Here is a 27,995-nt window from a genome sequence, read left to right on the forward strand (position 1 = left end):
ATACTGCGTGAAGAGTTTGACAGAGCACTGAAAGACCTAAGTCGAAACAAGGCCCCAGGAGTAGACAACATTCCATTAGAACTACTGACAGTCTGCCCTGACAAAACTCTACCATCTGGTGAGCAATATGTACGAGGCAGGCGAAATACCCTCAGACTTCAAGAAGAATATAATAATTCCAGTTCCAAAGAAAGCAAGTGTTGACAGATGTGAAAATTACCAAACTATCACTTTAATAAGCCACGGTTGCAAAAAACTAACATCAATTCTTTACAGAAGAATGGAAAAACTGGGAGAAGTCGACCTCGGGAGAGATCAGTTTGGATTCCGTAGAAATGTTGGAACACGTGAGGCAGTACTGACCCTACGACCTATCTCAGAAAATAGATTAAGGAAAAGCAAACCTACATTTCTAGCATTTGTAGACTTAGAGAAAGCTTTTGACAATGTTGACTGCAATAGTCTCAAATTCTGAAGGTGGCAGGGGTAAAATACAGGGAGCGAAAAGCTATTTACCATTTGTACAGAAACCAGATGACAGTTATAAGAGTCGAGGGGCATAAAAGGGAAGCAGTGGTTGGAAGGGAGTGAGACAGGGTTGTAGACTATCCACGATGTTATTCAATCTGTATATTGACCAAGTAGTAAAGGAAACAAAAGAAACATTCGGAGTAGGTATTAAAATCCATGGAGAGGAAATAAAAACTTTGAGATTCGCCGATGACATTGTAATTCTGCCAGAGACAAAAAAGAACCTGGAAGAGCAGCTGAACGGAATGGACAGTGTCTTGAAAGGAGGATATAAGATGAACATCAACAAAAGCAAACCGAGGATAATGGAATGTAGTCGAATTAAGTCGGGTGATGCTGAGGGTATTAGATTAGGAAATGAAACGCTTGAAGTAGTAAATGAGTTTTGTTATTTGGGGAGCAAAATAACTGATGGTGGTCGAAGTAGAGAGGATATAAAATGTAGACTTGCAATGGCAAGGAAAGCGTTTCTGAAGAAGAGAAATTTGTTAACATCGAGTATAGATTTAAGTGTCAGGAAGTCTTTTCTGAAAGTATTTGTATGGAGTGTAGCCAAGTGTGGAAGTGAAACGTGGACGATAAATAGTTTAGACAAGAAGAGAATAGAAGCTTTCGAAATGTGGTGCAACAGAAGAATACTGAAGATTAGATGGGTAGATCACATAACTAATGAGGAGGTATTGAATAGAATTGAGGAGAAGAGAAATTTGTGGCACATCTTGAATAGAAGAAGGGATCGGTTGGTAGGGCATATTCTGAGGCATCAAGGGATCACCAGTTTAGTATTGGGGGGCAGCGTGGAGGGTAAAAATCGTAGAGGGAGACCAAGAGATGAATACACTAAACAGATTCAGAAGGCTGTAGGTTGCAGTAGGTACTGGGAGATGAAGAAGCTTGCACAGGATAGAGAAGCATGGAGAGCTGCATCAAACCAGTCTCTGGGCTGAAGACACAACAATTACAACAAGATTTACTTAGTCTAAAAGTGAAATCTGGGTAACTACCATATGTAGTGTCATGTCTGTATACACCGCGTCTTTGTGATAATGGCTCTCCCAACTCCTGTTTGCTTTTGGAATAAGGCATCTTTTTTAGCATACGATGCTAATACAGTTATTGTTGTAAGTGACTGAGAAAAGTGGCCTGCATAATTCAGTCATGTATTCAGAACTTCTTGGATACCTTCGGTTGTTTTCTTTTACCGTAGGAAAACTGTCAGTGTACAGTATAGTCTCCACAAGGAATAATACAAAGAGGAAAACTTTAATAGATGATAGTGTAGCATGTGAGCAACTGCTTTTCATTTATGAGGCTAGTAATTTGTGGACCATGAAACCACTTTTAATAACTTAATTAATACCTGCTGAGTGTGTGCCTACCAATTTGAGATCTACATGTATGACTAGCTGTATGACTGAGCATCCTTATTAACTCCTCACTGAGTATAAGATGTTTCCATCAGTTTCAGTTTTATTCAAAACTTGGATGTCGTATGGAAGAACAGCTAAGACGATTTATTATGCCTACTTTCTGTCTCCTCTTAAATGTGTGGTCATATTCTGAAGTAATTTGGTAGCAGCTAAGCGAGTTTTCATAATACAAGGAAACTAGACAAGAGTGACTAGGACTCGCGCCCATAGGGTTCAGCGCAAACTTGATTAGGTATATATACATAGTTCATCTATCCTGGGAATCGAGAATCTCAACAATTTTTGCCTATTTTTGATATATGTACTTGTAAGATATCGGTCAAAGGAATTCCAAGACCATGTCAAATCAGGCTTCTGTGGCCGAGCGGTTCTAGACCCTTCAGTCTGGAACCGCGCGACCGCTACGGTCGCAGGTTCGAATCCTGCCTCGGGCATGGATGTGTGTAATGTCCTTAGGGTAGTTAGGTTTAAGTAGTTCTAAGTTCTAGAGGACTGATGACCTCAGATGTTAAGTCCCATATTGCTCAGAGCCATTTCAACCATTTTTAAACCATGTCAGACACTCTTCAGTAGTTTTCAGACTAGCCCGGACATACAAAAGGAAGTGAGCAGGCGACTTCAGCTATACAGATAGATATAGACGGCAAAAAGATGGTTCGATGCTGAATGCTACAGCAAAAGGAACACTTTTCTAAGAACGCCCCACAGATTAAGAAACCAGCACGACGAGGAAACATACAAACTGTACGCAGAAGAGAGGAGAATCGACAAAAAACTAATAGAAGAGAAGAAAAAAGAATACATAGAAAGAAAGGCAAAAAGAGAAGCGGATGAAGCCGAGAAAGGCCCATACATAGCAGCAAGACCAAGCAAAATGGCTCATACACCACATATAGACATGAAGGAGTGGGAAGACCACTTCAATAAGATACTGAACAAACGAGGAGTCAAAACACCTCCAAAGAAAGAGAAACAACATCAAACTAAGAAAAAAGACAATAAATGGGAACCTCTAAATGAAGAAGACGTGAAAGAAGTAATAAAAGCACTGAAGAATAAGAAAGCAGCAGGACCCGATAATATATATAATGAGCATATAAAAGATGCAAAAGAGTCCCTCCAACACGTATGGACCAAACTATTTAACAAATGCCTGGAAATTGGAAGAATTCCTACACAATGGAGACACTCGACAATAAAAGTTCTCTACAAAGGTAGAAGAGACCCAACGGATCCAAACAAGTACAGAGGCATAGCCCCGGAAAATACTCAATTCAAGATGTTTTCGAAGATAAGTACATAAAAAATCCAAGCCTCTGTGGACAGTCATCTCCCAGAACGACAAATGGGTTTCAAATCTGGAAGATCAACAATTACGGCAGTCAGGCTTCTTCTAAACAACATCGACGAAGCGCTACAAAAGAAACAAATATTCTGCACAGTGTTCATAGACTTTACTAAAACCTTTGATCTACTGGAAAGAGATCTCATAGTCCGAAAACTGGAAAACACAATGGGAGAAGATAGCGTATGGGCAAGAATAATCAAGTCAATCCTCGAATACAACTTAATCACAATATCAGACAACCTCTCTTTTTCGGATCCCGTTCTGCAGTCGAACGGAGTTTTACAGAGTGACCCAATGAGCCCTTTGCTGTACATTCTTGCCACTGAAGGAGTACTCCGAATTGGAGAAAATGAAGAAGATGTATATGTATATGCAGACGCTGACGACATAGCCGTAGGTTCAACAGATATACAGAAGCTGCAGAGAATCATTGAGAAAATAGACAATTGGTGCAGTGAACGCAAACTACACATAAACATAACAAAGACAGAAACTGTAATTTTCAGAAAAGGAGGCAAAGTACCCAAGAATGCGGAAATCAGCATCAGAGGACAAAAAATAAAAATCTCATCAGACTTTAAATACCTCTGAGTGACATTGCAACCAACAGCCAAATGCTTCAGAAAACATACAACAGAACGTGCAGCCCAAGTAATAATAGCAATACAGGACATCAAAAACATCTGCTTACTCAGTCTAAAAACAGCCATGAAATTATTCAACACAATAATATTGCCAATCCTGGCCTACGGGATGGAGGTTATATGGGACCACCTGAAAGAAAAAATTCTAGAAACACTAGAAAAGGTAAAATCGACTTATCTAAAAAGAGCACTAGGTCTCTCAAAGACAACAAGATCTAGACTAGTGTACCCGCTAGCGAGAGAGACATTCCTAACTGAAGACATCAGACTTCGATATATGATGCCACACACCAGGGCTTCCAGAAAGCAACTGAAGATCATGGAAGGCAAACGAGATAAAATAGGGCCAGAGTTCTATGGCACCGAAGCAATGACGAACCGCTCATGGACAGCACCAAACTTCGAACAGGGACATGTCGTAACTAGACTTTCTATTCACGGCTTTCATCATCTAATCTGCCAAAACAAAACTTATCACAACCCAACCAAAACATCTATATGTAAACTGTGTAACGAAGCCTGTGGGCGATATCACGTAGTTCTGTGCAGTAAAAGAGTGAAATCGGTAAATGATTATGCAAAAATGTAAAATGTTAAGCAGAGTAACTGTATATGGCTATTTGGATGCAATTTCATTAAATAAAGATAGATATACAATATTTATTGAAATATTATTATTTATTTACTAAAACATGGCTACATTTTATGTTTGCATGCACTAATTTTCATCTATTGTGCTTTTGAAGGACGATGAATGCAATGTATATTCTAATGGCAAAACTATTTTTTTGAGTGACATAATTACAATTTAACAATTCTAAGATCTTTTTTTGCTTGTACTACGAAACCTTGCTTAATGCCCAATTTGATGATTCCAGGTCAACGGGCAGTGCGCATAAGTTTTTATGAGTGGGTTTGCGAGTTTCAAAATACGCGACGTAAATGGCCTAATCTTTTGATTGAATTGACTTAGGAGCTTAAATATTTTACTCCATCATGGGACCACAGGGCTTAGTATGGGATATGAATTCGAATTTGATATACCAGCTTTCGGTGTGAACTGTGCATTTTTCGCCAACTTCACGGTTGTAGGTCAACGTGAAGTATTCTATAAGTTTTGATGAGCGTGTTTCCGAGTACCGAAATATGTCGCATAAATGGACGTATCTTTTAATAGCGTTGAGTTAGCCCTTTAAGACTCTCCTATAGCCAGGAGGACCATAGGCCTTTGTATGTGACATAAATTTGATCTTGGTACGCCAGTCCTTTCAAGAGGAAATGGGGTCATGACAGACAGAGAGACAAACGGACGGATGAAAAAGGACAGTCAAATATTTTTTGTGTTTTATAATGACAAATTAACTATTTTCAGATTTTTTCCTTTGCTTGTGCTGTGAAATGTTTCTTCTTAACGAATTTCGTGATTCCAGACCAACCAGAATTACCATATGGGTTCTGCTGAGTGAATTTTCGAACAACAAAATATGTGACACGAATGGCCGTATCCTTTTATTGCATTGACTTAGAAGTTTAAAAGTTTTACACCGACAAGGTCAGTGCATCTCAGTACGTGACGTAAATTTGAACTCGGCAAGTCTATCTGTTCTTGAGCATAAGGGTTCTCAACTGTAGGAGAGACAGACAAAAGGACAACAAAGCAATCCTATAAGGATTCCGTTCTTGCAGATCTAGGTATCGAACTCTAAACAGGCCAATATAATCTTAAAGTATATAATCCAAGAGACTCCTGTAAGCCTCGGTTGAAGAGTTTAGGTTTTCTACCTTTAACGTGTATCTACATTATGGAAATTGTCGTTTTCTTTAAACTAACGGAATTGACAAGGAATAGCAGACTATTTAAATGTTGATAATCATCACCATAACAATGTTGCTGCTGTTGTTGTTGTGGTGTCACCGCCAGACACCACACTTTAAATCGGCCGCGGTCCGTTAGTATACGTCGGACCCGCGTGTCGCCACTATCAGTGATTGCAGACCGAGCGCCGCCACACGGCAGGTCTAGAGAGACTTCCTAGCACTCGCTCCAGTTGTACAACCGACTTTGCTAGCGATGGTTCACTGACAAAATACACTCTCATTTGCCGAGACGGTAGTTAGCATAGCCTTCAGCTACGTCATTTGCTACGACCTTGCAAGGCGCCATTACCAGTTACTGTTGATACTGTAATCATGTACCGTTAAGAGCGACGCTCATCATTAATGGATTAAAGTTAAGTATACCAGCAGCTACGTCCGTTTTTCTAAATTCTAATTTCCTTGTCCTGTTCCAGACCTCACGCCAGCCTGCGTGAGCCAAAACGCGTGCCTTTCGGCTTCCTCTTGTAACCCGGTGTTGGCTCTCCTGCCAAACCACAGCAGTTGTTATTGTTATCTTCAGTCCGAAGATTGGGTTGATGCAGCTCTCCACACTACTCTATTACGTGCGAGCCTCTTTACCTCCGAATAACTGCTGCAAACTACATAATTTTGGACCTGCTCTCTGTAATACCATAAATAAAATAAGCAAATTCCTACAGAAAATATAAAACAACAAACTATAACAAAGAAAGAAAGCGAAATGAGAATATGCAAACTATATGGAAGTAGGCAAGCGGTAGAGACGTGTTAGCAGCTACTTTCTGGACGCGGAATCGAAGAACACGGGCACTATCGTATTTTATGAAGGCAGTTAGGTATCGTCATATGACATCACTTTCCGGTTCGAAACGTCAGTGCAGCCAGGCGTTTTACTGGTGCGATACACTCCCGGTTTCCAGATAGTTACTGTCGCTTAATCTTTGCGAGGTCTTCTCTCTTATGCCTGGACTCGCTAGTGCAGCGCCACCTATCACACCAGTGTGCAATTAGCCGCGCCTGTCTAATGTGTCACCCTGTGCTTCGCATACCAGAAAACTCCAATTCAAAAACAGCACCTCACGATCTAGCTTATGTCGCCTACGTATTAATACCTTTAAAACAAGATGATCCCACACCATAACGTATGATAGGAGACGTGGGAGCCTTCTACACAAAGGCAAAATGACGTAAAAGAAAATCTGAGACGTATATTTGATGGCGAAGTACAATGCAACTAGTTTCTCGTATACAAGGCAATAAGTAATCTAAAAAAGTAATCTATTTTGTATTTTTAATAGTACTAGTGTTGACAACTAGATATTTAGGTTTTCAAAGAAAGCACTAACAAATCAGGTACCGGAAACAATGAGCTTTAGATCAAGAAAAGAAGAGACGATAGAACGTGGTAATCTGCCCATCCTGTGCTTTGTTAAGGATTTACCTCTGACAGGAGACCAGAAGAAAACACGGCAGTGATGACACCAGCATAAACGTTCTCCAGTCGCCAGCTGCCCATGCGGTGAGAGGGCTCAGTATTGAACCCACACTGTGCATTAAGGAGAACATGAAGTTCACTGTTGAGCGGAACATGACGTCCGACAGTTCCAGTCCTGAAAAGGTTTGACTTGAGTCACTGATTAATATACTGTGTTACAACATAAACATTTACGTTCTAATTAACTGCTCAAGAAAATGTACAACATCGTAAATGTCTTTCCTACATTGCTGTAACAGAAGTGTTTATACAATTGTTATCACGTTTTAAGAGTTATTCTTCTCCCCTGTACATTTAAACTTATTGTAGTAATTATCATTGCAGTTATTTATTCAAGAAACTATACATGGTGTTATGCCTTTCTCAAAAACTGTTATCACGCAGGTAATTCTAAAGTTCTCATTAAGTTGTAATATTAGTTCTCCTCACAATATTCTTGCCGGATCTGCAGCTGGGTCATACGATCATCTCGCCACGGTATTTTAGCATATCATCCGGTCGCCGTCTCCAGGTGAGAACATTTTTTGCTGAATCTCGCTGAAACTTATTTCTGTCGTAAACAGCAGCCCTTAAGCACGGAAAAAAATCCACCACCAAAAAGAAGTTGTGGGAGATAAACGAAAGTTGCCAGGTGTGTTTCTACATCCGATGGATGACTTATATCCAGATATAGCTCCAGTCCAGTAAGAATGATGCCAGTAGCACCACTACGAGAATGCAAACCAGGGCCGGCCGGAGTGGCCGAGCGGTTAAAGGCACTACGGTCTGGAACCGCACGACCGCTACGGTCGCAGGTTCGAATCCTGCCTCGGGCATGGATGTGTGTGATGTCCTTAGGTTAGTTAGGTTTAAGTAGTTCTAAGTTATAGGGGACGTATGACCACAGCAGTTGAGTCCCATAGTGCTCAGAGCCACTTGAACCATTTTTTTGCAAACCAGGTTTGCCTTAAATATGCACTGTCACGATCGTGAGCGTTAATTAACTTTGCGACTGCAAATAGGGAATTTGTGTTATTCAAGAATGTCTTTAAGACGACGAAGACGCCATTATACGACGAAAACGCCCTTATCAACAGCTCAATGAGTTTGAACGAGGTTGTGCAGCACGGCTGCAAGAAACTGGATGTTCGTTCCGCGATACTGTAGAATGATTTCGCAGGAATGTAGCCATCGTACTCATTGCCGGCAGTGGTGATCACTGGAAGGTACGGTCGCAAGAAGCCCATGTTTCGGACACCCAAGTGGCATTACCGACAGGGAAGACTTTCTTGTTCGACGTATGGATCTGGCGCATCTTACTGCAGCAGGAATTTGATCAGCAGAGAACTGTTGCAAATCGGTTAAGTACAGATCCGAGCAAATAATCCCGCAGAGTGCATTCCAATGACCCCAAACCACCACCCATTGCGACTTCAGTGGTGGCAAGTGAGAGCTCACTGGAGGACAGGATGGGGGTCTTTTGTGTTTTCTGATGAAAGCCGCTCCCGCTTCCGTTCCAGTAATGGCGGTGTATTGGTTAGAATGAGGCCATGAGCGCCTGAAACAAACCCGCCTGCGGCCAAGACACACTGGACCTTCATATGAAGTTATGCTCTGGTCTTTGATTTTGTATAACAGCAGGAGCACTCTCCTTGTTACTCCACGAACCCTGACTGCAAATTTCTACATTAGTCTGGTGATTCGACATTCATGGATAGCATGGCAGGGGGTGTTTTCCAATAGGATAACGTTCGTTCACATACCGATGTTGTAAATGATGTAACTCAACATGCTCTGCAGAATGTCGACTAGTTGCCTTAGCTTTCGAGATCACCAGATCTGTCTTTAGTCGAGCACGTGTGGGATATCATTGGACGACAACTCCAGCGACATCCACAAACAGCATAGACAATGCATATGTTGACCAACCAAATGCAACAGACTTGGGAGTCCATTCCGCAGACTCTCACCCGGCTCCTCTTCGACACAATGAATGCACAGTTGCATTCTTGCATTCAAAATTCTGGCGGTCACACATTAGCTATGGCTTTTCTCGTGTTTACATTAACCTGTGAACTTTCAACTTCAATCACTGCATTATGTTACCTAGATAAATATAGCCCCAAAATTTCATCACTCCACAATTATTATTTCTTGGCCTTGTGATTTTTAACCGTCGGTGTATATGCCGTGGGAAACCAACAACATCTGCGCCAAAATCCGCCACGGCTTTCCCCCTGCTGGAAAGTGAAAGTACAGCACCCCAGGGGTGGAAGCTGAAATCGCTACCGGGTGTGTTGGTCAATACATTCTGCTGGGTGAGTTGAAGACAGTTGTTTTTCAATGACAGATGAAACAGGAGTCCGTATTTGACTCAAAGAATAATCATCGTCTCCATTTATAACGTTATCTACCAGTCTAAAATTTTTATCCGATTCTTACGAGTCATGGCGCTACCAGCGATAAGCAGGGAGAAGAATCTGCGTATCATCATACATCATTCTGTCTGCAGTGGTTAGACAGTGTTCCAACACCGAACTCTATAAAGTTGTGTGCCGTGCAAGGCGGCACATACGGACTTCCCACCTCGTGAGCGGGCTTCGACGCTGACGTCTATTGGGCCGTCCTCTCGCGGCGAGGCGGAGTGACCATGAGTTCATTCCGAATTAGCGCCTGGACAGGATATGATTTGGCAAGCAAAACACGAAGACAAGCAGTAGAAACTCTCGCCGTGTGCTGGCGGGGATTATCTGTTGAAATGTAAGCCCGGGATGACTTGAAACAGACATCAAAATTCCTGCTGGGCTCAAATAGATCGTCATTGAGCGTGACTCTCATCTCCCATAGTGTCGACATCTTTTTTCGACCACCTCTCTTACGCCGCCTTACGTGGCTGCAAGTGGTACACCACTCCTTATACACGTGTTTGGCGATCCGCGTCGACACACCAACAAGTCGAGCAACTTCACTCATGTTTTGGTCTTCGGCAGGTCCAGGCACGATAATTTTCTTTTGCCAATCTCTCACGTTCCCAATGATGCCGCACAACTGACCAGCACATCACTGGTACACTTTCGCCTGCCTTGGAGGGCCACGTGGTTACCTGGTACCGTTTGTAAACCGTCTGCAGCGCTTCAGGGCGACAAGTGTGTGCTCTTCTGAGGGTATGCCCAATGGCCTTATTATTGCCATGGCAGTATATTAACAAATTATTGTATGTCTAAGTTTTTGACGATAGACTCAAGAAAAAAAATCAGAAAAATTGGATCGTTTATTGGAAAGAAAGAGCTTCACAAACTTAGCAAGTCCTTAACTGGACGCTATGCGAGCTGTTATTCGGTCTGGCATTAATTGATAGAGTTGTTGGATTTCCTCCTGAGGGATAGCGTGCCAAATGCTGTCCAGTAGGTGCATTAGGTTGTCAATATCCGCAAGTGACTGGAAGGCCCTGCGCGTAATGCTCCAAACGTTCTTAATTGGAGAGACATCTGGTGACTTTGCTGGCCATAGCATGGTTTTTAAAAGCACGAAGGCAAGCAGTAGAAACTCCCGCGTCTGCCGGGGCGCATCATCTTCTTGAAATGTAAGCCCTCGTTGGCTTGTCATGAAGGGCAACAAAACAGGGAGTAGCATATCGTCGTAGTACCACTGCGCTATCAGGTTTGTGAGGATGAAAACCGAAGAGGTCATGCTATGAAAAGAAATGGCACCCCAGGTCATTATTTCTGGTTGTTGCGTCACATTGTGGGTGATAGCTACGTCGATGTCCCACCACTGTCCGGGGCGTCTCGTCATCGGTGCTCAGCTCGAAGTGGGACTTATTGCAGCCAGTGAGATTCTAAGCCGTAAACGTGTCAGAGACGCCACAGACAGCAGTCGGACACCACCCTAACTGTCACCCGCAAACGTCCTGATAACCATGAGTGATGACCTGGGTGTCATTTTATTTCATAGTGGGACCCTTTTGGTTCTCATCTTCGGCACCCTTACAGTACAGCGGTACGTCGACGACATTCTACGCCCCACTTTTTTTGCCCTTCATGGCAAGCCGCCCTGGGATTAAATTTCAGGAAATTAATACGCGCCCGCACATGGCGTAGTTTCTACTACATGTCTTCGTGCTTGCCAAATCCTGTCTTGGTCAGAAAGGTTGCCGGATCTCTCCCAAATAGAGAACGCTCAGAGCATTATGTGCAGGACCCACGGACCCGCTGGGGATTTTGACTATCTAACTGATCAGTTGGACATACTTTGGCAGGATATCCTTCAGGAGCACATTCAACAACTCTGTCAATTAGTGCGAAGCCCAATAGCTGGTTGCAAAAGGGCCTGGGTTCGAGCGACGCGTTTGTGTCTTACTCAGTTTGCGAAGTTCTAGATCTTGACTAAATCATCCAATTTTTCTGAAACTGTAATCAATTCGTTGCTGTGCATCTACATCACATCTACCGATTTCGGTCACATTCGTGGTACTTTCCTTTTTTTGACTTGGCGTAAATTTGTAAAACGAAACACATCGCTCTGGACTTTCACATTTGCGAGGGCGATGGTACAAAACTCTATCAGGTCATTCGTTTACGGTCGTCTTGTTAACATCGTTCGAAGCAAGCGCCGAGATAGTTACTTTGAAAAAACATGGTAAATTTCCTTCCGCATCTTTCCCGATAGTACGAGAGCCCAGGACCAACACCAGGTCTCACCGTTTTACGGACAAAAATCGCTAGCGTAGATGATTCTGAACCCAACAAGGTGGACAGTAACGGTCGAAAGCGTCGCAGTTGCACGGCGCTCCATTTCTGCTACGTGAAACAAAATTTACGGATAGTGGTACTGCAGCAAGTCTGCTATTAAACACTTTAATAGATTCTGTCGTTCCATTAAAAACATATTTGTATTCAGTTACATTACGCGTTGCATCTGGCTTGAGAGCATTTTATAAATCGCCGTAAAGTTTACCGGTCTGGACCATAGCCACATGGTTTAATTTTTTTTCAAGAATTTTGAATGGTTATAATGATTACCGAAAACTGTTTTTAAGCATTTTCGGTGTCACATATACTTCCAAAATGAAAAGAACATTCCAGCGCTTTTTACCCCTGTGGTCTTCAACCGCTGTTTACTTGATACGCTCTTGCCCCTCGATTTACATCTCACGAAGGCAACAAGCTTGACCTTCGGATTTCGCAAAAGAAATGAAAACCATTAAATGAAAAGAAGCTGTTGCCGAATATTTAGTTAATAATTGGTCACAACAGGACTTGGTGCAGATTTTATCGCAAACAAAACTATCGATAACAAACACCAAATATGCTGTGAATATTGAGTTGATTATGATACTGTTAATCCAGCAAGTTAATGAAAATCTAACTTGTTAAGAGTACAAGATAGCAGGTACTAAAATTGTTTAACATGTTTGTCAAATCAGTTAACAAGGTCGAGTATCTATTCAGTATTCAACATTGACTTTTTAACTATAATAATTTGTAAAATGTTCCTTAAAGATTTGGATGAATATTACCGTTGTTAATTCCTCCCGTTACATTGAAGTTTCGCGTTTGCTTGAAACGATCGGTTGCTCTAGCAGTATTTTTACCTGGGATTAATATCGCGCGTTCTATCGCATGGCGCAAAAGTGGCAGCAGACATCGTTGAAAAATTATATATGCTATCAAAAGGCTTTCACAGATTGAGGCGGATTTACGTCTGACACTCGAAATGTATGGAACGTCTTAGAAGAGTTCACGAGCAAATTATACAGCGAAAAACAATTAATAATGTCGTTTTGGCTAAATTCAACATTCTTACATAAATATATAAAATGAAAAATGAACATTCTTCTACAAATTTAAACCTGGATTTATGTAATTTTGAGGCCTGCAGTCTACTGCACGTAAAACAGAACTGGAATAGCATTTATTGAACACAAGACATATTCCGAAAATATGTGACAGGTCTTGACCGCACAGATTTCTGATGGTACGATGGCGAGGGATGTAACGATTTTTCAAGATTATCAGGTAGCCAACTACCAGAAATAAGCGACGTTATTTTAAACGAAGAATCAACATCCACGAAAGGTGTAGTTAATATGAATGTAACTGTAATATTTTTATATAGATATGAGTGACTTTGAGTAATTATATTTGTTTTCGAAGAGAAGACACTGAAGAAACTGGTTGTGAACTGAAAGGAGATTTTAATGATGACGATAATGTTGATGAGTGCAACAGTGACTAAAATGTTATATTTAAATAATCGTATTTTTTGAACCTTATCCCATTTTCTTCTTGTTTAATTCATTTAAAACATCGTTCAGTACGGTGGTTTCTAGTAAGCTAGTTGTTAATATCGGAATTTGAAGGTTGCATCTTATTCATCGGCTTGCAACATAGACCTTCATACGCCTCATTGCGACCTTGTAAGAATTGTAATATACCGAAAAGTTGTCTGATTAGTAAGGTACTGCAGTAAACTTGTCTAATATCAATTTTATATGCATCTGGGCAACGTATTTTATCGTCTGGTAAAGTTTTTTTAACGTTTGCATAACGATATCGAAATGGAAAATACTCGTATTTCCTTCTGAAAAATGATTCTGGCGCATTAATTTACTCAAATCTGCTAATAAAACAGACTTCCAGACTGTTTACTATGATTTTATTTTTTTACTTTTTCAAATCATTCTCCTGTTTTTCGTATCTTAAATCTATCATTCAACTGTATTCTCAAAATTAGACGTATTGCTATGATAAATTTCAGTAATATTTGTTGACATTTTGGAACATGGGTCATCATATGTGACGCTATTTTTTTTTAAATTAGTAATTTTTCGTTTAGGGTAATCGAATCTGTCGCTTTTTTACTGTTTTGGCCGTACTGCTATGAGACAAAAATTTTGGTCGTAGGCTCTCGTAGTACGAGTTCGAGTTTGTGCTTCATCTCTGATGACCTCGGTGTCAAAGGGACTCTAAACCTTACACTTCTCTCTTCCTTTATGTAGACACCTCCATCGTGACACGATGTGCTTTACAAAGGGTGTAAGAGAGTGATTAGAAATCAGAGTCTCAATTAAGTATAATCTTTAATCTGCAGACAAAAGAAAAAACACACATAATTCCTGATGCATATTTCTTGATGAAAACTGTATTTCCATAGTTAAAACATTCTGACAGTATGTTCCATAAACTACACCAGAAATTAATTAATTATGACCTTGAAAATGGTCAGATTTTTATATCCGCAATGATATTTTCCTGAAGTTTAATGTTAGCACAAAATAAATAAATGTGGGGAGCTTATTCAAGAATCTTCTAATGTTTTCTAGATCGAAATCTTAGAACTAGCAGTGAAGCGTTAACATACAGGAGTATTTACACTTATTCATGGTATCTCACCAATAGAGACGGTTGCTTCTGTTGTCGAGCTGTCTGCGGCAGTCCCAATCACGGACAGCACAATAAATAAGGAATATATTGCTGTCGCTGGTACGCTAAGACTGCGGCAGGACGCTATCAAGATAAGAGATACAAAATACTGAATGCGCCGGCCAAACCTGGAAACAGAATTTTACACTTATATGATTGCGTAGCGACTGTCAGAACGAGGCTGAGGTACTAAGAAAAAACAAATGAGACGTAACGAGAAATTAAAATATTTTTTAGAGCACTTCTTTGAGGACATACACTCTCTAAAAAAAAGAAGACAAGAGTAAACAGCGCACTACAAGTGGATTATCGAAATATCCAAATGGGACGAAATTCGATAGATCTGACGTACGGGTACAGGCAAACAATGGATAACTGACGTACACGTACAGGCAAACAACAGATAACAGTTTCAGAAAAAAATGGTGATTTATTCAAGAGATGGAGCTTCACGAATTGAGCAATCGTCTAATGCATTGAGCTACCTCCCACCATAATGCAAGTATTTGTTCGGTTTACGTTGATTCACAGAATTGTTGGACGTCCTCCTGAGGGATATAGTGCAAAATTATGTCCAATTGGAGTGTTAGATCGTCAAAATCCTGAGATGTTTGAAGGGCCCTGCAAATGATGCAGCAGATTCTACTGGGGGAGATCCGGCGACCTTGGTGATCAAGGCAGGATTTGGCGAGCACGAAGACAAGCTGTAGAACCTGTTGCCGTGTGCGGGTGGGCATTATCTTCTTGAAATGTAAGCCAGGGTTGGCCTGCCATGAAGGGCAAGAGAACGGGGAGTAGCATATCGTCGACGTACCGCTGTGCTCTAAGGGTGTTGTGGATGACAACCATAGTGGTCCTGCTATGGAAAGAAATGGCTGCCCAGACCATCACTTCTGGTTGTCAGGACGTATGGCGGGTGACAGTCATGTTGACATCCCACGACTGTCTGGGCCGTCTCAAGACACGTCTTCACTGGTCATCACGGCTCGGTTCGAAGCGGTGCTCATCACTGAAGACAATTCTGCTCCAGTGGATGAGATTCCAGATCAAGTACGTATCTGAAAATGCCTAGGGCAGCGGTGGGAAAGACGTACATCACGTCTACCGATTTCCGTCCCATTCGTACAACTAATTTGTGGTTCGTCGTTTACTTCTCTTTTGTTCACAGTGTGTTTTCGCTTTTGTGTGGATCTTTTCTGTACCACAAAAACCGTTTTCTCTATAGAATGTAAGCGTTAACGTAATAACTGAACTACTGTAGCTGACATAACGAAACCAGGCAACTGAAGGTCGCACGTGTCACCCCGATGCTCCCACCCAGCTTCACTCCTGGCCTTGTATCGTTGCCATGTAAAGTACCGACTGGTCACGCGTCACAGTTCTCTACTTCCGAGTGTTTGGTTTCGCTGTGTTCCATGAATTCATTGTGTTTTTGCAGGTCAGAGTGATACAGTAAAACTACATTTGTGCATACCATAGTTGCTAGTTCGTGTCTTTTTTGTGGACGCCCATACTAAATGGACGTTAGGGATCAAATAAAACATGTAATATCTATTGCCTTAAGGTTTTTTGACAAACTTGATCCTGACGGAAAAGAGAGACGGACCATTAGCTTTGGTTGAGCACAACTGATGACAGAAGCCTGTGAAGTCTCCTTAGAAAGAATAGAACAATGTGTTAGCGTCACCGAAACTTCTCCGAAGGTTGTAGGCTTGTGTGCTGTCTTCTATTCGTCATGACAAGGATTTAAACGGGAAAGTAGGTTTATTCAAACGGACTGACTATCTTAATGAAGTGGTCCGCAGGACTGTCTTAGAGTTCTATAATTCAGTACCTCACAGCCAGAAAACTTAGTGCCCAGCTACGACACGAAATGGAGTACCACACGAGAGCTTAGAAACGTCAGTTTTTTCCTTTCTAAAAGGCAACGCTTTTTAGCACAGAAAGGGTAAAGATGGATGCAAATTTCTTATGTAACGAAGGTATGTTGCTGCCTCGAGACCTACGTTTTGAAGACTGTTCATTTATTGAATACGGTGGACAACAAGCCACTGTTATGAACCGTCTGTAACAGCTGCTAAAATGTAATCGCTTCTGGAGGAAGGTAACATTTTCGGTCCTTCTAAGACAAGCCGTCGGAGCAAATATCTTGGTGCTCGGATTCTTTAGTAAATAAATAGTTCTCAGCGGTGAGACGATACACCAGTGACATGGCAGATGTTACCAAAATTAATTTCATAGTTTTCTTAACAACTTTCTGGCTGGAAGTTTTTACTAGATCCAACAAAAGGCCAATTCAACAGAGACGACATTGAACACTGCTTTCGATATTTTATTTCCTATCTCACAATACTTTTATGTTATATTCCATACTAAAGAATACAGATATCTATTTTTTTCCGGAATGTTTACTAACATTTGAAATTATTACCAAATGACCATGTTGCAATTGGGAAAGATGACCTTCACTTGCTCAGTTTGGTGATGGTCACTACAAATAATATTTTAGAAGCATATTTTCAGTATTTGTCAATAAAGAATGAAATTTAGAACCATATTGTGCAGAGCTGCAGAGTCTTACGGCGATAATACTGAATACAATGTGCTCCGGCTTCCAGCTGCGTTTAGTAATTAAAATACCACGAACCTTCGACCAAGCACTCCTCGACCATTGCCAGCGACAATGACATTTTAAACGTTTAACACGGTTGCAAGCCCGAGTACATTTTATTCAAGAACCATGTAGCTTACTTTTACTAGCAGTACTGTAATGAAAAACTGATTACCACATTACAACTTTAATTCAAATATTCACATAAAACAACTGGGGGTCACACACAATTAGATTCATTGTTACCAGTTTTTCTCTTCAGTCGTAAGCATCATCTTGTATCGTTATATCCAAATGGTTTATAAATGTTAATCTACATTCAGATCCGATGATGGCACCTTTAGTGTGTTGAAACCGGTTATCCAGTAAACTATTTAAGCGATCTTGGCTTTTCAGTTATTTCTACAACAGAGTGATCGCCCCACTACGCACTATGTGTTCACTGCATCAGATAATTGTTGACCTGGGATTGAAAACGCAGTTGGTCTGAGGAGCGAAATGGTTGCTGTGTAACCGGCAGGCCATCCATGCATTTCCTAACTTTGATTAAAGATACAAATTCTGTATAAAAGCAGCATGTTGAAAGACGTTATTATTTCCGCGGGGACTATATATTTTATAGAGCAGTATTTAAATTACAGTTAGGCATTTTCGACTAATCGGTATTTTCCGGTTGCGCGATTCTGTGGAACGTAGTGCAATAACACATCTCAACAATTCAAGTCATCTTCTCCTACAATGTACCGCACTCTATATAAATATGTAAGAATGGGCCCCACAAAAGATAACTGAAGAGAATAGAAAATAGAAGATGTAAGTACTAAAACCCTAATACACTGAATATTGCTTCATTAGAGGAAGGATTGGTAGATTTCAAGTTATTAAAATAAAAATTTTGAAATAAAAAATTAGAAATGCTTCGAGGCCATAACAGACTAATGATTAAACATTTAAACAAAGAATAAGGTTTTGGTTTATATACCTGTTGCCAATTAAATAATGGATATCACTAAATTCTGAAAGGGTTTATTACAGAAGTAACATATTCGTTACTTATCTCAAATGTTGACGCTGACAGATAGTGTGACAGATAGTGGCATTTGGATGGGTCTGTGCAGTCCCATCAAACCAGGCCCATCCCAATGTGCGAAACACTTTAAAATGTGAATTTACAAGAATTTAACTTTACAGACGGAATAGTGATGAGTCATGAACATCGAGTCAGCCCATTCACACAGCTACCGATGCTTTAACTCTCAAGAAAACGGGAGATAACAGAAACAACAGAAATGTCTCCTAACCTGTTTAAATTCAAAGTTAGCTAAATAAAACTCATCTGCTTATTTTCGTAAAGCCATATTTGTTTGTCTATTTCTTATTTTTGTCAATTTCTCGGTGTTACTCCGTAATTAATTGACTTCGCAATGGAATGGTCTTCGAACCAACAGTTTGCTTCGTTTGTTATCGGTAATGTCAACTGAGTAGTGATGGGTTTCTATTGTTCGTTCAGTCTGTAATTATAGTAGTAAAAAGAAGAAAGTTTTATAATTAACAAAAATAATATACGTAAGGTGAAACCTACTTACCTGTCTCCTACGTAACAGAGGGCAAGGCCCACGATGACGGAAAGACCTTGAACAGTTGCCATAGTGTGACTAACTACCATTTTCTTCCCACAAACCCAGTTTTCTTGAGATGGCAGAGTCAACGAAAACCATGTCTCATCGTAGTCCCAACCGTATTGGCACGGTATTGTTTCATTAGTATGGTTCAGACTTGCAAACATGAGGCATTTGCTGTAGGTGCCATTCTCCCTATAAACACACAGACTGTGATCACCTGGAAACACTCAGTGATTGCAATGTAGCTCAGTAATAACAAATTTTGTCACAGGTCGCTCTAACTCCGAGTGGAGACTGTACTTTTTGGTTTTGCATCGGTAGGTGAGAAATTTTAAGGTAAATATGAAAGATCAAAGTAAGATTTTGAAATTAGCTTCAGTTCCTATAATATATATATATATATATATATATATATATATATATGTATATATATATATACATCTCATCACTAAATGTAATGATATAGTTTCTATAGCCAATAATCATTGAGTAACTTGGAAAGAACAACACACTACAGATATTATCTACCTGGGAATTGTTATGTTCTTCCATTCCTCGATACTGACATTAGCTGATGCTCTCCCAGGAACATGGCACCAATGGTCAGGCACCATCATTGAAATTACAAACATCTGACTCGGAACAGAACATACAAGAACAGAAAGGCCAACATAAATAAGATTCAGCCGAATTTGGAACTTGCCGCGGCTCCCAATTTTCTCGAGAATACCTTCAAATGTCACTTCATGATGATTCACATTATTTAATCTCTCCGTTCCGTCTTCTTTGCTCTTGGCAGTCATCTGCAACATAAAAAGTAGCTAGAATAAAACATGAATGTATGAAACCATCGAATTATTAAACGGCCTTATGAAATGTGAAAATTTGAAGTGTTGTAAATATTCAGAACGGAAAAAATATCGACCGTTAAAAGACGATTAGTCTGACTGTAGGAGAGAGGAGCGCATAGGGAGGCAGTGCTGACCTACTGCCGGAAATTGGAGGCAAGAGCTAAGAAAAATCAAGACATGGACACAAGATCCTGTAGATCTAAAACAACTTTAACACTGTAAACTGGAATTCTCATTAATATAGGCATATAGTGTAAGATACAGGGAAAGTCTGTAAGTAAATAATATGTACGAGAACAAAAAGGGAAAAATAAGAACGGAAGACCAAGAACACGCTCAGATTAAGAGAGTGTAAGATAGAGTTGCAAAATTCAACCTCTACTGTTGTATCCAATAACGGAAATGAAGGTACAGAAGTATGATTAAAATTAAGGCAGAAAGAATGTCAATAATAAAAGTGTCTGATGACATTGCTATCTTCAGTGAAAGTGAGGAAGAATTGCAGGACTTGCCTAGTTGGAAGTCTAATGAGCAAACATTACGGACTGAGAGTAAACTGAAGAAAGATGAAAATGTTGAGGAGTACCAGAAATGAGATTAGCGGTAAATTTAACATCAAAAGTTGGGACCGCGAAGTAGACAGAGTGAAGGACTCCTGCTACGTTGAAGCTAACGAAAGGAGGACGAAGCAAGCACGACGTAAGAAGAAGAATAACGTATATCAAGAGGGCATTCTTGGCCAAAAGAAATCTATTAGTTTCAACATGAGCCTTATGTTGAGGAAGAAATCTCAGACAATGTACATTTAGAGCAAAGTATTATTTGGAAGTGAATCACGGACTGTGAAAGATGGGAATCCAAATGTTTTAGATGTAGTTTTATTGAAGTGTGTTGAAAATTAGGTGGACTAATAGGAAATAAGGAGGTTCTTCACTAAATAGGCCGAGAAAGGATAGTATCAAAAACACTAAGAAGAGTAAGAGATAGTATGAAATAAAATCTACCACGTTACTTGAGGGAGCTTTAGAAAATAAAAACTGTAGGTTATGACAAATGGCCGGCTATCGACACCAATAATCTACCTATCGAGAAAGGTGCCAGTATGCTGACTCTTTCATTTCCTCATAATTTTTTTACACTTTTCAGGAAACGTAATATTTATTTTACAACTATCTCTGAGATATTTACTTAATCAGTTTCAATATACAGTCGAAAATGTTGATGGAGAGCTACCGTTTTGAACAGTGTGTATGACATCAAAAATGACCGGTAAGATTATTTCAATTTGTATTCAGTGGTGATATACGTTCTATCGTTCTTCATTAGTCAGATCGTCCATTTGCACTAGTCCTCTGGCCGCTATACTTCAGCGTTTTCACGTTCTTTCTGTTATATACGCAATTCTTCGGTATTAAAGATGCAAGTTCTGTTTTCTATGGACGATACTGGATTATTTTAGCCGACGATAGAGGCTTGCAAGTGAGCTGGATTTTCATCAGATAATAGTAATTCGTGTCGAAGCTTATGAGAAACAATACATTTATTATCAACAACATGTGTTGCATATTGATTTACTAGAAAGGTCATTCCTTCTATTAATATTTTGATTAATGTGCCTCAAACAGAGCACCGCCATCTTCTTTTCATGATCTTAGACGAAGAGAAGACAAAGGTGAGAGTCGTTCTGATGATTAACTTTACACATAGTTAGCTGTTGTTGGAGGCTAACTACAACATTAAGTACAAAATTTTTGCGTCCTAGTTACTTTTTCAGGAAATGAACAAGGTAATACAAGGTACTTCACCTTTAATAAGTGATTTTTCAGATAGTTAGTTACTGAATTCACTCTGAACTGTTGGGTACGTGACTGGGGAAACTGCCCCATAAGGCAACAGATCGCTATAAGAGGTAAACTGACACATGTTGGTACAACTTGGTGCTTTGGCAAAAATCATTCACTTATATACTACGTGCTATTTTCAGATATGCAGGCCCTTATCATCCAGTTGTGCTTATGTAAAATAATGAAATTAGGTGCTACTAGCTATTAGCTATACACACTCACACCTTTCATTTTAGGATGAGACTGCGAGAATTTTTTGGTTCCTGTGAATTTTATGATAAGTTATGTGCTACAGTTTATTTCATGTAATGATTTTCCTTTTCTGATATGCAGAAACTTCCAGTTTTGGAAAACATGTCTATCACTGTTTTAGCCCATCTTTACAATGCTTCACTTTCTTGTGAGTTTAGGTTATTTTGTATACAGGGATAGCTTTATATATTTGCAATATATTAACTTTTCTTTGTGATTTGTACTTGTGGAATCCAGTAGTTAAACATATTGCTCACATTATAGTGATAACAGTTCAGTGATGCTACTGTTAAGATTGCTACATGGATATAATAGAGAATGCAGTTTATTTTTATTTAATTTCTGATTTGGGTTATCATTTGTGTTAGTAAAGCGTAAGATAATAACACTATTTGGTGGCATTAGATAAGGAGGAAAATATTTCTTTTGAAGTCAAAAACATAGTAGAATTGTTGTATTTTATTTGAGAAATAGGGAAGTGTGCAGATTGTGATACATAGGGAGGCATTATCTGAGTTTTTTGGAAGGGCAGTGACATATTTTCTCCGAATTTCTCTCAGTCATATCGTTCTATGTTGTGTTCTAGGGAAACATTAATTTGTGCTGCTAAGGTTTCTTCTGAAACGTTAATGTTATATTTTTTATCCGTTCTGTGTCATCAGGGAGGTAAAGGTCATATCTGTGTGTTTATGTACCGAACATGTCAGTTGATGATCGGGGATGTTGTGTATTTCATTAGATTCCAGCAGAAAACGATGATGATTGGGGATGTTGTGTATTTCATTAGATTCCAGCAGAAAACGGTTAGTACAGGTCATTACATCCATCAATTCATAGCCATAATACATAGACTGGTGGTATTAACGAGCAATCTGGAATGTAGTTCTTCGTGAAAAATAAAAATTTTGGATTGCAACAGTGAACTGAAAACTTCAACCCACCTAATTTCCCCCCTCTCACTCGATTAGCTTGCTAAGTGAATTTGGCTACAGAGCTTATTGTTGGGTCATTACCACATAATTCCTACATTCTAAATATGCTGAGAAAATTGTAATGTACCTCACCTGGTTATTTACTTGCTGATTTTGGAAAATTGATCTGGGCTTAGGACTGTTGTGTATCATACATGGTATTAGGTGAGGTTCAATATAATGAAAGATTGTTGAAAGTATTTAGGTTCTTGTGGGTGACAGGACAGTGCTTTTGGTGAACATTTTTCACAAAATATTTGAATGGTTCAAGCTTAAATTGATGTATTACCCAAATTTCAGCTCATATTGTAGTAAATAGTTTTGTTGTGTTTCTATTTTGGATGCTCACTAATGTTAGTGGAATGACGGTTTGAGAGCTATTTTTCACTGTTGGGATAATTATGTGGTTTGTGGTGTGTTTGTGGAGATACGAGTATTGTGGATTATTCCTCATTTCTTGCGAGGGGAGTTAGTCTTGTGAAAATTTTTAATTCCTTGGTATCTTGTGAGATCAATATAAGATGGTTTATTGGTTTATCGAAGTATTTATATTCTTTGTATGATCGACAAGTCCACAGTAAATATGAGATAGAGACAGCAAGCACTGATTTACTACTGTTTTATGTCATTATTCTGTCCTTTTGAATAGAAATTATGGCATCACAGTGGAAAATGGTTTTTCTCTTGGTCTCAATTATTTGACTTGTGAATACTGTATTTGTGTGATTTAGTGTAATCTTGTAAGGCCAGTAAAAATTTTATTGTTTGTTTTAATTGTTGTGACAGAATGAAGAATAATGAAAACAAGAGAGGTAAGAAAGCTGAGGTAATAGAATATTCTGATTGTGGTGTCTTGTGCAGGGTTGCTACTCAGAGAGATCATAATATATTTAATAGTGAGTCAGTTATTATATCTGGAAGTCAAAGAGTGAATGCTGTCGTCAGTGAGTGCAGGGAGTTGATTGATAAATTGGAGGCTAATGTTACCAATTTAGAAGAACACATACATGGTTTAGAACGAAATGTGAACTAATTATTGTAGAAATCACAGGGAAATTTACAGAACTGAGTACAAAGCTAAGAGAGAGCTTGTATGCAGACTTCGCTGTGAAGATTTCTAGTTCTGAGGGTAAACTTGCTGATGTTGAAGGGAGTCAAAATCAGTTTCAAGTCGTTGTTAATGAACAAGTTAAGAAAGTTTTTAGAAATTTAAGGGAGTAATTCGAAAAGATTGAAACGGATTAATTAGGAACGTTTCTACTGATGGGCAGTCGAGAAGTTGTTAATGTAATTCAAGAACAAATGTCGCGTGCTATATTACTACCAAATCTAGAAAATAGCTCTGAGGAGTTGAAGGTCAGTGTACAGAAACGACAGTGAAATATTAAAGAAGAAATTATGCACACAGTTAAGGAGGATGATTGCTCTGGTTGATACAATCATGATGAAGTATTTTGCATTGATAATAATGTTACTCATCTGTAAAAAAGTTTCAAGTGAACAGCAGTACATCAAATGGTATTCAATCCTGTTCTTGGGTGGAGCACTATGATTTTTCACTTCCAGTAACTTGCTTTGGCGGTGAAGATACAATTTGTGCGTCTTTACTTGGTGGGGGGGGGGTCAACCTCCAATGTGCGTGTGTGCATTGGCGAATCAAATGAAGAATTTCGACATCTATTTTTGTCTATGTATAATTTCTTTGGGAGTAAGATGTTAAAAAAGGCAGTTCTTGAACAATGCCTACAGTCCAGATGAATTGATTCGTCTTTGGCTTATGAAAATTCTTTCATATACGCGTACAATTATTCTTGCGGGTCAGTGTGAAGATGATCTAGGAGATTTCCAAAGGTTATTGCGAGAGATGGAGTCTGAGAATCAAGGTGAAGGGAATGGTCACTCAGTTTTCTCACTTTGTCCCACAGCCACAGGGTGACAGAAAGTATGACTGTGACGACATGACTCACACAAAGCTCTGCGAAAATTAACACCGTCATTTCTATTGCGGGCATCCTTCTGATGAGTCCATCTGTCATTGTCACAAGAGTCGATAGGGAAATAAAAGATGGAGACTTCAGAAGGATATCCTAGATAGAAATGACTGTTGATTTAGGAGAGAGAGAAGTGAGTAGAATTTAAGAAAAATATATGGGAGCACCGGACTTGCTTTTGCTATTGAGTTACTCAGTGTGGAATTGGCTATGTTTTTTACAAAAGAAAACAAGGCCCATTGTAGGCTGTATATTACTGTTTTTCATTTAATTTGTGCAGTTAGCTAATTTCAGCCTTGCGTCATTTGGAAGTACTTGCATCTGAAATGTACCAACTTACAAGAGAATAACATTGTCTTCATACATCGCTACATAGGTAACAACATTACACAAATCGAAATGGCATAATCACATTGTAGTGAGGTAAACCTTCTTAAATGTGTGTCATAAACTTATGTGCATCACATTTTACATTGTGTAAGTATTGGAAACGTCTTACACATATGTGACCATACGCCGTAAACCCTAAATACATGTGGACAGATTCCAGATAGTAATGGTACACTATCACATGTCACATAACAGTAACTCAAACAACAAGTACTGCAACCTGACAACTGCAGATAGCTGCATGATTCTGTCAAAGATACTTACAGCTAACGCTGCAGAACCATCTATAGCAACATGAAAGGAGTACATTGCATTAATAAATGGTATACCAGTTTCTGCTCATGTATTGTAATCAGTGACAGAAGGATGTACAAAAAATTTTGTCAAAATTTTTGTACAATACGTTCGAAGTAGTTCTCAAACTAGTTTCAGCTTTTGTAAATTATTTACAAGAAAGTATTGATATTTCATGCAGTACAATAACTCATAAAAATACGTTATTTCATAAACTGTTTTAAGGTTAAAAAGGATGTCTATGTCATAATTCATGTCGGCATGATCTGACATATTTGTTGTTTATTAGTCATTGTAAAACTATGTGCACTACACTTCATTCAAGAAGCAAGTCTATTATAATCATGTCATAATTTCACATATAGAAGGGTCTGAAATTATAATAAATCTGAAATTACACACATCAAAAAAAGTTTTACATCATCCCAGTTCCCAGAGCTGTTCATATGTGTCACTAAACACGCCCGAGGATGTAAACAACCACGCATGAGTAGCGCCTTTTGGACGGAGGGGGTTCGACAGCCGCTCAGTTCCAGACATTCCACCAGGAAGGAGGTACACGCCTCGTGTTATCTGTAGTTCATCCATGCCTAGACGCTCAATACCGCTGTTCGATCGCGTCCGGATTGTTACTGTGTGCCAGGAAGGGCTCTCAACAAGGGAAATGTCCAGATGTCTCGGAGTGAACCAAAGCGATGTTGTGCAGACATTGAGAAGATACAGAGAGACGGGAACTGTCGTTGACATGCCCAGGTTGCCCAAGGGCTACTAATGCGGTGGATGACCGTACCTACGGATTATGGCTGGGAGGAACCCTGACAGTAACGCCACCATATTGAATAATGCTTTTCGTGCAGCCACAGGACGTCGTGTTACGACTCAAACTGTGCACGATACGCTGCATGATGCGCAACTGCACTCCCGACGTCCTTGGCGAGGTCTATCTTTGCAACCACGACACCATGCAGTGCGGTACAGATGGGCCCAACAACATGCCGAATGAACCGCTCGGGACTGGCATCACGTTCTCTTCACATATGAGTGTCGCTTATGGCTTCAACCAGACAATTATTTTCTTCAGGGCAACGACGTCGCTCGAATAGAGTGGCCAGTATGTTCCCCAGACATGAACCCTATCGAACATGCCTGGGATGTATTGGAAAGGGTATTTATAGACAGCGTGTCCCACTAACCACTCTGAGGGATCTACCCCCAATCGTCATTGAGGAGTGGGACAATATGGACCAACAGTCCCTTGATGAACTTGTGGATAGTATGCCACGACGGATATAGGCATGCATCAATGCAATGGTAGTACAACATGCAATGTGTGGTTTTCTTGAGCAATAACAAGGTCGGAAATGATGTTTGTGCCGATCTCTATTTCAGTTTTCTGTACAGGTTCTGGGAACTCTCGGAACCGAGGTGATGCAAAACCTTTTTTGATGTGTGTATATTTCCCATGAAGAGTAAGTAGAAAGTCGTCACATAGGACATTCTATAACAAACAAATATATGTCTATTTGCTTTCTTATAATTTCAAAAGAACTCAACTATTAGAGCCCGATTACATTCATTGTTCAGTGCCTTGAAGTATTACGACGTGCCAGTTTTCGGAGCTATATTTGAGCAGCCATGCTACTCCCATAAAATCGTATATACAGATGGAGAGCCATCATTTTGAACAGGCTGTATGACGTTCAAGATAATCGATGAGACCATTGCAATGTATTTGCAATGCTAAAATACGCTGTTTGCGGTTAAACAGGCAATTCATTCGTATGTCCTCGCGTCGATCTACTTCCGAGTATTCATGTGCAGTTGAGTAGGCTTATAGCGACTGCATCTCATTAAGTAGTTGGAGACTGGCTGCTGCGTCACTTTAATATCATCTCATTCTGTTACGTCTTCAATTTTTAGATGTTAAAGATACTAGAAATGCGAGTTCTCTTTTGTATGGATGACATTAGTGCTTCGTTTTTGTAAAGAATATTGAGAGTTGGATTGTCATCACGAGACTGAAATCTGTGTCCACACTTAAGAGGAATAATACATTTATGATCAACGACATGTGTTGCGTCGTGATTTACTAGAAAGATAATTCCTTCTCTTCACGCTATACTTAACGTGCATCAAGTAGGATGTCACCATCTTGTCGTCGTGACCGTAGCTAAAGAGAAAGCTGTGTCGAAAGTTATTCTGATGGTTAAATTTACCGACAGTGGCCCATGGTTGGAGGCCAATTATAGAATTAAGTGCAATCTCTTTACAAGCTAGTTAGTTTTTCAGGAAATCAGTATGGTAAGACGATGCAAGTTCCTATGTTCTCGGTTGCTGGCGTGTTTGTGTGGTATCCCTTCGTCACTGAATAATTATCGTTTAACGTACAAGACATACTGGGGCACTATTAAATGATTTTTCAAATAATTATTTACTGTATTCACTGTGAGTTGATAAATAC

The 27,995-nt window shown here is 39.7% G+C and overlaps 1 protein-coding gene across 1 annotated transcript in view; it reads right to left on the reverse strand.

The window, feature by feature from the left end:
• Positions 1–27,995, reverse strand: part of LOC124606824 (solute carrier family 22 member 7-like) — a 95,283-nt gene that overhangs the window by 28,843 nt on the left and 38,445 nt on the right. Inside the window, exons 2-5 of the mRNA XM_047138893.1 lie at positions 19,470–19,744; positions 18,906–19,133; positions 14,679–14,836; positions 7,252–7,420 (exon numbers count right to left, since the gene is read on the reverse strand). Coding sequence (XP_046994849.1) covers positions 7,252–7,420; positions 14,679–14,836; positions 18,906–19,133; positions 19,470–19,744 — 830 coding nt within the window. The remainder of the gene's footprint in view (positions 1–7,251; positions 7,421–14,678; positions 14,837–18,905; positions 19,134–19,469; positions 19,745–27,995) is intronic.

Source organism: Schistocerca americana, chromosome 3 (genome assembly GCF_021461395.2).
Source record: "Schistocerca americana isolate TAMUIC-IGC-003095 chromosome 3, iqSchAmer2.1, whole genome shotgun sequence".
Classification (NCBI taxonomy): domain Eukaryota; kingdom Metazoa; phylum Arthropoda; class Insecta; order Orthoptera; family Acrididae; genus Schistocerca; species Schistocerca americana.